We start from the raw sequence: 14,403 nt of genomic DNA on the forward strand, positions 1-14,403 counted from the left end.
AGTCATAGTATAGCATGTCGTCCGAAACCATGAAAAAATGTCATAGTATAGCATGTCGTCCGAAATCAGGAAAAATTGTCATAGTATAGCATGTCGTCCAAAACCAGGAAAAAAAGTCATAGTATAGCATGTCGTCCGAAACCATGAAAAAATGTCATAGTATAGCATGTCGTCCGAAACCATGAAAAATCGTCATTGTATAGCATGCCGTCCGAAATCAGGAAAAAAAGTCATAGTATAGCATGTCGTCCGAAATCAGGAAAAATCGTCATAGTATAGCATGTCGTCCGAAATCAGGAAAAATCGTCAGTTTGTTACGATATATAAAACACATAGTAAACGTATATCTTTGAGTATGATCATCTTCATCAGACACTTCCTGTCTCCTCCTCCTGGCACAGAATTAAATACACTCATTAATGGATAACACTGGTTGTATCCAAAACATCAAATAAAACTCATTAAACCAGATTTATATTTGATGTTTGTTGAGGTGTGATTAACTCTGCTACTAAAACCCTCTGTGCGTGATGTTAGTCATGAACAGTCTGACCACCTTCAGTAAAATGCATCTGGGTTTTTATTAATGGTTTCCTCAGTTACAGGCAAACAAATGCAACTTCAGTGTTACAAAATAAACATCCATTTATGATTGGCACAATAAAACTTTACAGTAAATACAAAATGCAGAACAGTGCTGAAACAGCACCAAAGACAGGATCGAGTTTTTATAAGACGTCAGTATTAAACAACAAAAAAACCACTGATGGATATTTTCAGAAAAGGTGTTGCAAGTAGATAACAGGCTGCCCCCTCAGGAGACGGAGAGTGTGTCAGTCCATCGCCACGGTGGTGGTACGCAGCATTGTTGGATGGCTTCATTACTTTGAGACTAGCTCTTGGAACATTTGGACGTGAACACGGTGTTGTTGTAGCCTTCTCTGTTGCGGGCGATTTCAACGGCGAAGAACTGAACTCTGGTGGCTGAACACAGGAAGAGATTCACTGCACTTCATGTTGTAAACAATAATAATGTGTTTTCCACTGTGAGACACAAACTTACCAAATATAGTGTTCTCTTCTGTGTAGTCTTTCTCACAGTCCAGACGGAGCAGAGTGCCGTAGTTGAAGTCTTCGACGAGTCCTTCAAACTGGTTACAGAACGGACGCCATATCTGCACGCAAACATTGTACAAATTACACACCGAATTATTACAGTGACAACACAGATACACTGCTACACTCAGCTCAGAAAAGCTCATCTGGTGTCCTGCAGCTGTAAAAGTTTGCGTTACATCAGTTATGTTGCAAGAAGCATCAACAAGTGAGCCGTCAGAGATTACACTAATTAGATTTGTTGCTGCAAAGAAGCCACAAGCTCTAAAACATGGATGCTTCACACACAGAAGATCTATACAATCAGCACAGTTTCAAGATTAGAGTCAGCAATTCAGTATCTGACCAAATGTCTCCCCTTCTGTTCCTGAGATATGACGTTACAACATGATGATGTCACAGTCAAGCTGACCTTTTGACCTTCATTATTTTATCCTGTTAGACATTTGGGTCAATGAATTCTTCAGTTATGGCCAAAAAAAACCCAAAAAAACATATTTTGAGAGGTCACACTGACCTTGACCTTTGACCACTAAATTCTAATCAGTTAATTCCAAGTGAACGTTAGTGCCAAATCTGAAGAAATTTCCTGAAGGTATTCTTGAGATAATGCATTCACACCATGTCCTTTGATCTATTACTAACAAAATATAATCAGTTCATTGTTGAGTCCAAGTGGACATTTGTGCTTAACATGAGGAAATTCTCTCACGGCAATCTTGAGATATCACGAGAAAGAGTCAAACACAAGGTCACAATGACCTTGACTTTTGAACACCAAAATCTAAGCAGTTCATCCTTGATTTCAAGTGGATGTTTTTGCAAAATCGAAGAAAATTCCCTCAAGGTGTTCTTGAGATTATATTATATAATATATATTATATTATGTTTGAGAATGAGATGAACAAAGTCACAATGACCCTGACCTCTGACGCATTACTACTAAAATATAATCAGTTCATTCTTGATTCCAAGTAGATGTTTGTGTCAAATTTGAAGAAATTCCCTGAAAGTGGTCTTAAGATATCACAAGAATGAGACAAACACAAGGTCACAATGACCTTGACCTCTGACCATTAAAACCTAACCAGTCTTTGTCAGGTCCAAGAGGATGTTTGTGCCAAAGTTGAGGAAATTTACCTTCATGAGAATGGGACAGACAGATGGACAAACCGAAAACATAACACCTCAGGCCACAGTGCGGAGGTGACAGCCCACTGTTAACGAACTAAATCCATGTCAACGTTTCAGGGGTTTTTTCCCAAGCAAATCTTAAGGTTGGTTTTACCAAACAAACCAAACGTTTTGGCAAATCTTTCAGTTTTTAAAACCTTTGGCTGCACTCAAACACTAAATGACCTCTTAGCTTTATGTTAATCCTTCAAACTTCATAACAAAAGCAACTGTTTTTTTTATGTTAACAACATCTGGCTCATAACTTCAGTGGTCTATCCAACCTCTGTACATGATATCAACTGAACAATTATAAAAATAGTCGAATATCCAAATTTAGCAGCGCTGAGTTCTTCAGATTTTACTTTGTCTGCAGAGTTCCTTATTACATTTTGAACTGTTGATGTTCTTGTGCAGCTTCTTTGTGTTGAGACAAAATTAAACACTGATGCATCGCAGGCGTTTGACTTCTTCAAGGTTTTGTAGAAACACATGTTTATATCCCCTAAAGTGTCGTCGTGGTGTCACACTGACCTCTTTGGCCTTGTCAGATTTCAGGTCGTCTGCTTTCAGCAGCTTTATGTCGAGGTCTTTAAACGTTTCCTTGAAGGCCGAGTAGATTTTGTCGTCCAGTTTCGTCAGTTTCAGGAACCTCGGATCGACGGATGAAATGAGCTGAAGACAGAAGACGAGTTTTAGTTCATCTGTTAGTGGCATCTGTTAGTGGCATCTGTTAGTGGTTTAAATAACACATACAAAAATATACTGTATACACACACACACACACATACATATAGATGTTAACAGTATATAGTAGTGTGTATCCATAAATAGAAAGTCTTACATTGAAGTAAACTTCTGCGTGGTTGTAGGCCTTCATCGCCCACATGACTTCAAGCCGTGGCTGAAAGAAAAAAGTAAACACAAAGGTCAAAGGTTATTTAGTTACTAGGTCACATGTACAGTTACAAGCATCAACACATGTTGGGGTGACGACGACGTGATGTAAAACTGCAGAGTTTGTGTTGAGACGTGCACGCTGAAGTCCAGAGAATAAAGATTTAACAAATACATGAACAGAATGAAGTTGGACTTTAGGCCTTTGCACACTGACTCCGTTTTCTTTGCCAGAAATTTTTGCATGTCTAAAACGTCACATTGTGTCAATCACATTTACAAAACTTTTATCCATCATTAAAATTTTCAGAACAGGTTCAATTTTTTTGCATTTTCCGCATCGCAGATTTTCAGACGTTAAATAGCATTAAATGTGTAAGGGAAGAAGAAGCCGGTAACAACATGGAGAAATCTACATCCAGAGCCGTGACTTTTTGGACGGACCAAATGTACAGAGCTGTAAAGTTGTCCACCATGGTACCAGTTAGCAGCTAGCTAACCGTAGCTAACTTGTTTGTCCATTGTTTGGTCTGTGACGTAATAGGTCAACAGGAAAAAGATCCAATACTAACAAGCTGAAAGGGGGCATATCTCCACCTATCGTAGAGGAGTCGCACATACTTGGCTCAATAAATGGATTCCCCTCCCGTGCTTGTATACTGGGACAAGGACAGTAGGCCAGTTAGGTGTCCTCGTCCAGCTGGGACTGTAGAAACACTTCACTGTAGCGTGTCCTCGTCCAGCTGGGACTGTAGAAACACTTCACTGTAGCCCTTTTTAAACAGGAGTTGTGCAGATTTGCAGGNACTTGGCTCAATAAATGGATTCCCCTCCCGTGCTTGTATACTGGGACAAGGACAGTAGGCCAGTTAGATGTCCTCGTCCAGCTGGAACTGGAGCTCCTGGGTTAAGATAGAGCCATTCACATTTTCGCATCGGCCACCATAGTTATCAGCTCCTCTGTGATGACAGCATCAGAAAAACAGATTGTTTTTAATATAAAACGTCTTCATTCAGTGTTTTTACTGGTTTAAATCAGCTGGTCTGTTTGTTTTGGAGACTCTGTGGATAATTCAGCTCCTGAACAATGAACTCTGAAGGAATTCAAACCAGGAGAAGTTTCAGCTGGCTGCAATCTGCAGTCCTTACCGCTAAACGCCACTGAATCTGACACACTGGACCTTTAAAGTTGTGCTCGTCTTAACTGCTTTACATCCTGTTGGGTCGATTAATCAACAACGATGCCTCATATTCTATAAGATCATCACATGTTTGTAGCGTGGCTGTCCTGTGAGAACCACGTGTTTCTCTAAAAAGCCATAAAAACAGTCTGTTTTCAGCTTTGTGACGATGACTTTGAAAGGAAACTTAAAAAGCAACTTATAAAGCAACACTTCATCCTTCAGTTTATCACAAACATTCAACATCAACACATCTGGAGATACGTGCTTCTCACTGGACAAATGTCGTGCAGTAAGAAGTACGACATTTACCTCTGAGATGGAGGAGAAGTATAAAGTTGTGTGCAAATGGAAATACTCAAAGTACAAGTACCTTAAATTTGTATTTAAGAATGACTGGAGGAAAATATGTTGCATGCTGATACAAAGACACCAAGTATCCATTTATTAAAAATATATATATATAAATATTCCAAATACAAATTAAACTTCTGGTACCCTACTAGAATAATAAAATAATTTGCTTTATCAGTTCATTAGATCCATGTTGCTGCAGTAAAACTGACTTAAGTGAGATGAACAGATGGAAAACTTTGTCTTATTAGATAAAAACAGATGTTGACAAAGTTTTTCCGTAATTTGCAGTTGAAAATAGGAAAGAAATCGCAATATATTTTATGGTAATACCCAGTGCAGAAGCGATTTCTACCCCTCGTACTAAGTCACTGTCCACTGCAGATGTTTGCCATATGTCATGTTAACGTTACAGGCTGTATTTTGGCAGGTGTTACCACAGATGGTGTCCCTCTGTTAGTATACAGATCTGCTAACATGATGAGCCTCTAACGACACAGGTGTGTCTGTCGGTTAGAGCACCGACACCTCACCTAACAGTGATTGGTGAAAGTGTGATCCTGTGTGAATACTGACAGATCAAACTATGATGCAGTACGCTACAAACTTTGAACCACTGAATTTGTTGTAACACCAGTTTTCTCCCTCCTCCAAATGTGACTCTCTCTCCTGTCGTCTGCTCTCTTTGGTCTGGGTTAAAATAAGAAAGGAAATGAAGGCAACAGAAACAGACTTTGACACAACACCAGCTGTTCTAACTTTGCCTTGCTAGTCGTGACAGCACAGGACAAAGTAGCTCTTGAGTCAGAAGCGATGTGGGGCACAGTGTTTCTGAGTGTGTGACTGCTGGTGGCTTCAAGCTGTGTCTTATGACCTTCCTCTCTGCTCAGAGATTTAAATACTGCAGCTCTCAGTTCAACCATAACCCTGTGATGTTGGGCTCAGATGTCATATCCCTCTTTCCTCCAGGGTTCAGGGGTTATCAAAGCTGGCTTTGCAGGTGACCAGATCCCCAAATACTGCTTCCCTAACTAGTAAGTGTTCCTGGACCTCATTCTGCATCTCTCACGTAACTTTATCAACTAATCTGCTGATTATTTTTAATTTCTTTGACTCTGAAATGTCAGAAATTTGTGAAAAATACACCTCACACTCTCCCACAGCCTGAGATGACACATTCAGACTGTATATTTTGTCTAAATCTCTAAAGTTACATAGTTTATAATGATGTAAAACAAAGAAAAGTAAATAACACTCACATTCAAAGATGCTGGTCTCAACAAATGTTTGCATATTTGCTTAAAAACTGAGTCAAACAATTATTTGACAGTCAAAAAGTTTTTCTGTCCCGTAACACAGTGTCACACATTTTGTGTTTTACTCAGTTCTGCATGTTTGTCTGTGTTACATTCACTTTGCTTTTCTGTGTGTGTGTGTGGTACAGTGTGGGGCGTCCCAAGCATGTGCGCGTGATGGCAGGAGCCCTGGAGGGAGACCTCTTCATCGGACCCAAGGCAGAGGTAACACACACACACTGCATCTGTTTGTCCCATTTAGCCAGCAAACACCAGAATCACACAGTAAAGATTCTTCCAGATAAAATCAGAGTGCACAATGTGTACTTGTGTTCAGAAATACAGCTACAGATTTCCTCATGTTTTTGTGTCTAAGCAACTGATGGAAACAACAATTTTTGAAACTGGTCCAGTGTTGAGAGAGAGCGCTGCAGCCAGCAGCTGTGGAACAGGCTGCAGTGTAACACCAGTGTCCGTCCACTGACAGTGTTTGTTTTGTCACTGACAGGCTCAGATTGTTATTCTAAGTGTCTGACAACAATATGAAAGGATCCCTACAGAGATAGAGCTTTGTGTTAAAGAGGAAGATCCTTTTGTTTAACCAGAAACAGCCCTGAAATCACTGTCACCAAACCCACCAGACTCCTTTTAAATAAACAGTCACTTACTCTTTAACACAAAGCTCTATCTCTGTAGGGATCCTTTCAAAAAAACATGAGAAAACAGGATCCAGGCTGAAAAATACCAAAGTGGAAATTTGAAGCTTATTAGACATGCAGAAAGCCGCACAGCAGCTCCTCCACATGGCAGCAAATGTTTTGTTTCCCCCTCAGTGTAAAACAAAGTGACGTTTTGTGGGCGTCCTCATGAACACAGACTGTATCTACAGCAGATGTCAGAAGAGGTCTAACAGCTAATAACTGTGGCAAAGGCGAGAGAAGCATCCCCACATCCTGATGTTGCCCCCAGCAGGCTCCATGTTGGGGACGGTGTGGAGCTGATGTGCTCTGATTGCATTACTTCAGTCGTTGTAGCACTTAATGTTAGATCACATAACCTTCTTCCCCGTGTGTCTCATAAACCTCGAGGCAACACTAACTGAGATGTCATGTGAGGGTTTTTTTTTACCTCTCCTTCTGCCATAAAGGCGGTGACGCAGGCGACAGCTGCTGTAGTTCAGTTTATTACAAGACAAATACAGGGCCTTGTGTACAGAGGAGGAAACACACTCGGTGGTGGTGAAGAAATGCAAACTGACAGACACATGTTAACTTGAGTTGTTTGAGGTGGTTGGTAGTGTGTTTATTTCCACCTTCTGACCACCAGGAGCACAGGGGCTTGTTGTCGGTTCGGTATCCGATGGAGCACGGGATCGTGAATGACTGGAACGACATGGAGAGGATCTGGCAGTACGTTTATTCCAAGGAGCAGCTGCAGACTTTCTCTGAGGAGGTGAGCTCCTCTCCTCCTCTTCCCCCTCCTCTTCTTACTGCAGCATGTTCATCAGCTCTGATATCCAAACATCTGTATGCACCTGTGTCTTTATCGTTGGCAGCATCCGGTCCTGCTGACTGAAGCTCCTCTCAACCCCAGTAAGAACAGGGAGAAGGCTGCAGAGGTTTTCTTTGAGACCTTCAACGTCCCTGCTCTCTTCATCTCCATGCAGGCTGTCCTCAGCTTGTGAGTACATCTTACTCCGACTGTGTATCTGTGCATGCTCTCAGTTCATGAGCTGCAACTCTTTAGTCAAGTTCATCTCTGTCACATGACTGCTGACTTGATACTCAAGTACAGAGAGGCTGTGAGGTGGAGAGGAAAATCTCTGCTAGCTGCTGGGCTAATTTATACAATGTAAAATGCCAAAGGCTTGTGCTATTAACGTTAGCATGTTGTATTTGTGGGGAAAATGTGTCCAGATAAAGACAAGTGTTTGTCTGTGAATGCTGCGAGTTATAGTGAAGCTGATTTGTGTTTGACACTGTCTCTATTAAGCCATGTTTAATGTGTGTTTAATGTGTGTTTTGAATCAACTAAACTTTACAGCACTTCACAGAAACTTTGCCGCCAACTAGTGTTTTGGAGGTGTAACTGCAGAGTGACACAGACACACCACCACACACACACACCACCACACAAGTATAAATGCTCACCACGGCGTATTCTGTAAATGTGACGAGCCTTTGTTTCGTGCAGGTACGCCACAGGTCGCACCACTGGTGTTGTGTTGGACTCAGGGGACGGTGTGACCCACGTCGTGCCCATCTACGAGGGCTTTGCCATCCCACACTCCATCATGCGCGTGGACATCGCCGGGAGAGACGTGTCACGGTACCTCCGCCTGCTGCTCCGTAAGGAAGGCTACAACTTCAACACCTCGGCAGAGTTCGAGGTTGTTCGCACCGTCAAAGAGGTAAGGCGGTCGGCGTGAGTTGATTTTGAAACATAAAATACTTTCAATGATTTTCGTCTAATCGTATGTGTTTCCAACCCTGCAGAGAGTCTGTTATCTGTCTCTCAACCCGCAAAAGGACGAGACTTTAGAAACAGAGAAGGCGCAGTATCCACTGCCTGATGGAAGCACTTTAAACGTGAGTTAAATCTTTCCATATTTTCCTCTGTGAAAATCTCCTCTCCCTCCTGACCACACCCCCTGACATGTGACCTTCTTTTCAGATCGGTCCAGCCAGGTTCCGCGCTCCAGAGCTGCTGTTCAGACCCGACCTGATCGGAGACGAGAGCTCGGGGATCCACGAGGTCCTGGCGTATGCCATCCAGAAGTCTGACATGGACCTCCGACGCACACTCTTCTCCACCATAGTATTGTGTGGCGGGTCGACCTTGATCAAAGGTTGGTGTCAAGTGATGAGAGCAGACAGTTGAACTTCATGGACATACTTCACTGTGACGTTCCACACATGCTGCACTCGCTGATTCCGTCTCTTTTCTTTTAGGCTTTGGGGAACGACTACTAACTGAAGTCAAGAAGCTCGCACCCAAAGACGTGAAGATCAAGGTGCGTCCAGGTTCTTTGTTGATGTTGGTGTTCATGTTGCAGCTGTCGATGACTAATGCTGCGTTCACATGGAATCGGGCAGACGGTAGACGGCAAAGCAGTTATCATTTTATCAGTAGAGAGCAGGACGGTAAAATAAGAGGAGGCTGGCAGAGAATACCAGCAACAGAAACAGTACACAGCACTGCCGTTTGAAGTGAAAGTAAAAAAAAATTGCCGTCCTCCACAACAGAATTTACAACCGGATGTTAAGTATGGAGAAAACATGGATGATCGAGACAGTCACTAGAAAAATAAGATAAAATAACAAACAGGAAATTCATTTATTTAATATATTTTATTCCATTCTTTGTAAACATCACCATCTTATTTTTTATGCTGTGTAAAAACGTGTTCATGTGACCTGTGGTTGCTTTTGTTCTGTCCAGATTTCTGCTCCCCAGGAGAGGCTCTACTCCACATGGATCGGGTAAGAATTCAGATTTCAGGGTACCCACTGTGTTGGAAGATTGGTGACATTTGGTAAAAGTTTGTAATTTGAGCGTGCTCCTGTCCCGGCAGTGGCTCTATCCTGGCATCGTTGGACACCTTTAAGAAGATGTGGGTGTCGAAGCGAGAATATGAAGAAGACAGAGCACGTGCCATCCACAGGAAGACCTTCTAGTCGGGGCCGTCGCCCTGCGATCGCCCCCAGAACTGCCCTCAATCTCCCCCGTCATACTGTCAGAGACTCCTGCACCTGTCATCTCCGGGTACCTCTGCATCATCCTTTATCAACCCCTCCTTCTGCTTCTAAACCCCTGTCAGCCTCCTGCTTTACCCCCCCTCCACCTCCACCCAGAGAGACGCACACGATCATGTGTGCTAGTTTCCATATTTACCTCCTCCTCCATCCTCCTGCTGTAGGGTGACACCACCCTCCAAACATTCACATCCAGAGGGCCGTCAGGGTATCAGAGAGGGTTAGCACTGTGGACTCTTACTACAGTTCATGCTATTCTATAATTTAGTCCACTTTGAAGTATTGGTATCGCTCTCTTGCCTACAAAGCTCTGCAAGGTGTAGAATATCATGAAATGTCAATAAACCTGAATGTTTTTCTTTTTTTGCTACTGTTGAAATTTCCATTCCAGACCGAAGATTTAGATTTTTATTTTATGTCCATTTTGTAGACTTTATTTTCTGTTTCTGACCTGGATTAGCTCGTACAGAACAAAGGTTTGATAGCAGTGCTGTGTGAATATAGTGGTAGTGACAGTGAGCAGGTGAAAAGGCGAAGATAACCACTGTATTATATATCTGGCCTAAACTGCACAGTTTCCACCTCGGAGCTAAAAGTTAACGCGGTTAATTTATCATTCGACTTATTGTTCTTTTCTGTCATTATTACCAATGAAATGTTTCTACATGAACATGACGTTACGTGTTTGTGTTGAGGACAAGTGTCAGCCTTTTGTCTCGGCTGACGGGATTAAAACAAAGAGTAGAAAAATGCCTTGATTTTATTAATTTTTCTTTTTTTAATCCATCATTGGGTTCCACGTTTACAGCAGCCAGGATGCACTTAAAGGAGAAATCTGGTATTTTTCAGCCTGGGTCTTATTCTCATAATTCTGACGTGTGTCGGGGGGGAACAGCACGAAGCTCCGAATGCTTTCTGTATGAACTTTAAAGTCACAAAAGTCATTTGAAACACTCGTCTCAGAGTTCAGATTAAAGACAGTAATGGCTGAAGAGCTGCCTGTTCCAGGAGTCCAGTTTATTTTCTGTCATTGTTTAAGTTTTTTCAACAATAACAGAAAACTCTGCTGGTTAGAGCACAGAGCGGTCTGCTTTAATTTGACGTAATTCACACCTGTCGTCCAGTTGGTGGCGTACGAATATTAATTAGCTATTTTCTAGTCTTGTCTTTAAACTCACGTGCATGACCTTGTTGTCTTGCTGGCTTTAGCCATTGATTGGCTGTGTCGCTACATACCATCGCAAAATGTCACGGTGTCTTAAGTCTCTTTGCAGGGTCGATGTCCATGCCCTTACAAACAGGTGTAGTGCTGCACAGTGCAACTGAAGGGGAGGAAACAGACTTTTCGCGGTTTGCATAATCTGGTTGAACTTCATTTTTTAAGTGTTTGAAGATCACTGAAGTGTCTGTCATGCAAGAGAAAATAAAAACCAATGGTCAGCGTTGTCATATTGACATTTAAAGTGTGTTGATTGATTCACGACGTCAACTCATGCACTGAGTAACACGCAGGAAAACATTCGACCTTAAAAGTTGTCGGTAGCTTCTGGCAGTAGCCTTTGAGTGGCGCAGTGAGTTAAATTAATTTTTCTTAGTCTATAGCTGCTAACGTGAACTATTAAAGATGAAACGGCAGCCAAACATCCTTTTATTTATAGTTACAGTCGACTAATAAATGTAAACTTGCCACTGTAGAAACAGCAATTGTATAACCTTCGAAAACAAGCCACAGTTTGACCATGTGTGTGCAGCATAGGTGCACCCGGGAACCTAAACCAATAGCACCACATCCTGGTTATGAATGCAGAATCACAAAGCCTGTTTTGTATGTATTAATTTTAGAAAATAAAAATGAATGAATGAAAATTAAATGCTGTTAAATATGTCTGACTATCATTGAAAAATTAAAATTAAAATGACAGATGTAAAAACAGATCTATGACGTTTCATTTCCCCCATGGGACCTTGTTTTGGATAAAGTAATCAGTTGTTTGATCCTGCTTGAATTTTGCTTTAAATTACACATTTGTAAATTTAGAAAATAATTTTGCAAGCCAAGAAAGTCACAGTTTGTCCCAGTACTATTTAGTTTTATGTCAAACGGCTCAGTGATCTACATCTTTGATCTCACATGATGCACGTCACCAACACGGACGTTACCTTGGCACAAATGTAAACTTATCTTACCTGATGCGTTTTATCCAGAGACTCCTGGTGTTTTTATCAGCCGGGAAGCAAAAGAACGAGGAAAACCTGTCGCTGTTCGTCAGAGTACGTCCTGGTATGAAACACGCAGGCATGGTAGCTTCAGTTAGAAAGTTATGACGTCACTTACGCATCTTGTTTCGTCATACTTCGTCATTCTTTAACAGTTGTATGACAAACTGCAACTTATTTGACTTGGAAAACTTATCTTTTAAATTGGCAGTCGTGTGTAATTCATGGGGCAATTCAAACAGGATCAAAATAATTGTCTCGTCATTGACTATCGTACAAATTTATTCCTGTAAAAGGGTCCCATGATGGACTTTGCCTCCCTATGTGACATGATTGTACTTCAGCCAAGTCAAAGAGAATTGTTTGGACTCAAAAAGTGTTTGAAATATTTCCGAATAACTGAAGTTTATTTGGAGAGTGCAGGAGGCTCGTGCTGTTTGTCCCAACATGATTTTTTGGGGAGCTTCTTGAATCTGCAACAGATGAAAAGTGTTAAAGACTGGAGTCAGTCCTCGGATTAAAACCCAGGCTGAAAATCTCTATTTTTTCCTTTAAATGTTTTACGTGTAACATTCAGCTGATATGATAAACAAGTAGCTGTTCCCCACTTGTCTATTTGAGGCTTTACTCAGATGCATGTCAGTTAATCGTGTACAGTCAAAGATCTCCACAGAGACATGACACCAGGCACTGGAGTCTGGACGGTGAAACACTGAGAAAGCCAACAATAGTTTTTGTATTCTCCTCCTCCCCCCGTCTCTATGTACTAGTAAAAGTCTGGATCTTATGATTTACCTGCATCTCGGTGACAGTGAAGGGGTCGTGTCCTCACCTGTGTCCGCCTTACTCCAGTGCGTCTGCGCTGGAGCGTCCACATTGTCTGCTTTTGGGTGTTTTTAAAAAAGGTTACAAAAAAAAAGGCTGTAAAATATCATCAGCCTTGTGTACAGTGGAATGCTTTTCAAAAACAACCACCACAAACAAAAAACCATAGGATAACAGACTAAAAATGTACAATACTGTTTATTCAAGTGTTTGCTTTTACTTTTCGTAAATTCAATATAATAAATAAGTTAATGGCTGCTGCTCAGTGTCTCCTCATTGATTTATCAGCTGTTTTCAGACTTTCAGGGTCGTGAAAAGACTCTGTAACAAAAACAAACAGAAGACTTCAGAAGATATTTTATAAGTAGTGAAACCACACTTTGAGTCAATTGATTCTGCACTACACTGACCCAGAATGACGACTTGAAAATATTTGTATTTGATTTTTGTGGCAAATTTATTAAAACACACTACATTTGAAATGTACATGCTGCACCCAGTTGGACTGAAGAATGAACTGATTAGATAATGGTGGTCAAAGGTCACTGACATGGATGGAGACTGTAAGCAAATCTGCCTGGTAAAATAAAGGTTAAATAAAATGAATATAAGTGCAGCTCTGCAAACAACCGCGACACAATAATTCTATTTTTGTTTTGTTAATTTATTTTAGTCACTCTGAATCTGAAATCTACGTGCTGCACCCACTTGGATTTTCTTCTATTTTTTATTTTTATTTTATTTTTATTACCAGCAACATTTCCTCAAACTGGTCCAGTGTTGAGTGAGAGCTCTGCAGCCAGCAGACATGAAACTGAAGTAGAAGCACACAGTAAGAAGTACACAAATTCAAGAGCTATTTTTTTGGTGCTTTAAGAGCCTTTTGTTTGTTATTTCAGGGTACAGTGAGTCAGACTAGCAACATAATTAGATATTTTTCATATCTAAACATCCTAATAAATCTGTAACTGTTTAGAAAGCTCCAAGCAATCAACCTGTTCTGGCCTCCAAATCTCCCACACACCAATCTGATTAAGCAACTTGGGATGTGCTGGTACCCCACCTCACAACTGACAGATTTCAAATGATCTGAAGCCGGCACCCTGGTGCCAGACACCACAGGACACCTTCCAGAGGTTATGTGTCCATGCCTTGACATGTCAGAGACAAGTCTGATCCAAGGAGGCCCCACTGTGGATTAGGGGTACTAGCACGTCAGATTTGGATCTGGGGAATTTAGAGGCCGGGTCGACGCCTTTAGCTTTTTGTCATGTTCCTCGGGCCATTCCTGAGCAGTTTCTGCAGTGTAGTGTGGGGCATTTTCCTGCTGGGCGGCCACAGCCATCAGGGAGTGCTGCTGCCATGAGGAGAGATACTCCATCTGCAGAGGTGTTTGGGTGGGTGGAGCACATCAAGAGGCATCTTCATCAATTTCTGGACCAAAAGTTGTAACAAGATGATCAATGTTCATTTTCACTTCACCTGATAGTGGTTCTAACTTTTTGGCTGATCAGTGTATATGTACACACACACACACACACACACACACACACACACACACACAAAAGGTGCCATTTGCTATATGCCCTC

At 41.5% G+C, this 14,403-nt stretch overlaps 3 protein-coding genes across 3 annotated transcripts in view; 2 read left to right on the forward strand and 1 right to left on the reverse strand.

Moving 5' to 3' along the window:
• actr1b (actin related protein 1B) overlaps window positions 1-13,073 on the forward strand; it is a 16,547-nt gene extending 3,474 nt beyond the window's left edge. Inside the window, exons 2-11 of the mRNA XM_050053881.1 lie at window positions 5,691-5,755; window positions 6,166-6,241; window positions 7,343-7,468; window positions 7,572-7,696; window positions 8,210-8,426; window positions 8,512-8,604; window positions 8,690-8,864; window positions 8,968-9,029; window positions 9,458-9,498; window positions 9,591-13,073. Coding sequence (XP_049909838.1) covers window positions 5,691-5,755; window positions 6,166-6,241; window positions 7,343-7,468; window positions 7,572-7,696; window positions 8,210-8,426; window positions 8,512-8,604; window positions 8,690-8,864; window positions 8,968-9,029; window positions 9,458-9,498; window positions 9,591-9,693 — 1,083 coding nt within the window. The 3' untranslated portion in view covers window positions 9,694-13,073. The remainder of the gene's footprint in view (window positions 1-5,690; window positions 5,756-6,165; window positions 6,242-7,342; window positions 7,469-7,571; window positions 7,697-8,209; window positions 8,427-8,511; window positions 8,605-8,689; window positions 8,865-8,967; window positions 9,030-9,457; window positions 9,499-9,590) is intronic.
• The window catches only part of LOC126396068 (uncharacterized), a 737,953-nt gene that overhangs the window by 48,112 nt on the left and 675,438 nt on the right, over window positions 1-14,403 (forward strand). The window lies entirely within an intron of this gene.
• Window positions 563-3,291, reverse strand: pbdc1 (polysaccharide biosynthesis domain containing 1). Its single transcript, XM_050053916.1, has 4 exons — window positions 3,134-3,291; window positions 2,824-2,964; window positions 1,064-1,175; window positions 563-984 (listed from the first exon to the last, which is right to left on the reverse strand). The coding sequence occupies exons 1-4, from the start codon at window positions 3,176-3,178 to the stop codon at window positions 893-895; spliced, it is 390 nt and encodes a 129-aa protein (XP_049909873.1). The 5' UTR covers window positions 3,179-3,291; the 3' UTR covers window positions 563-892.

The sequence above is a fragment of the Epinephelus moara genome, chromosome 9 (assembly GCF_006386435.1).
Source record: "Epinephelus moara isolate mb chromosome 9, YSFRI_EMoa_1.0, whole genome shotgun sequence".
Classification (NCBI taxonomy): domain Eukaryota; kingdom Metazoa; phylum Chordata; class Actinopteri; order Perciformes; family Serranidae; genus Epinephelus; species Epinephelus moara.

Coding starts and splice junctions, on each gene's coding strand:
- pbdc1 (XM_050053916.1), bottom strand. CDS start 3,178: ATGTGGGCGATGAAGGCCTACAACCACGCAGAAGTTTACTTCAAT. Junction 2,965..3,133: donor ACGCAGAAGTTTACTTCAAT/GTAAGACTTTCT, acceptor TTCTGTCTTCAG/CTCATTTCATCCGTCGATCC. Junction 1,176..2,823: donor AATCTGACAAGGCCAAAGAG/GTCAGTGTGACA, acceptor GTTTGCGTGCAG/ATATGGCGTCCGTTCTGTAA.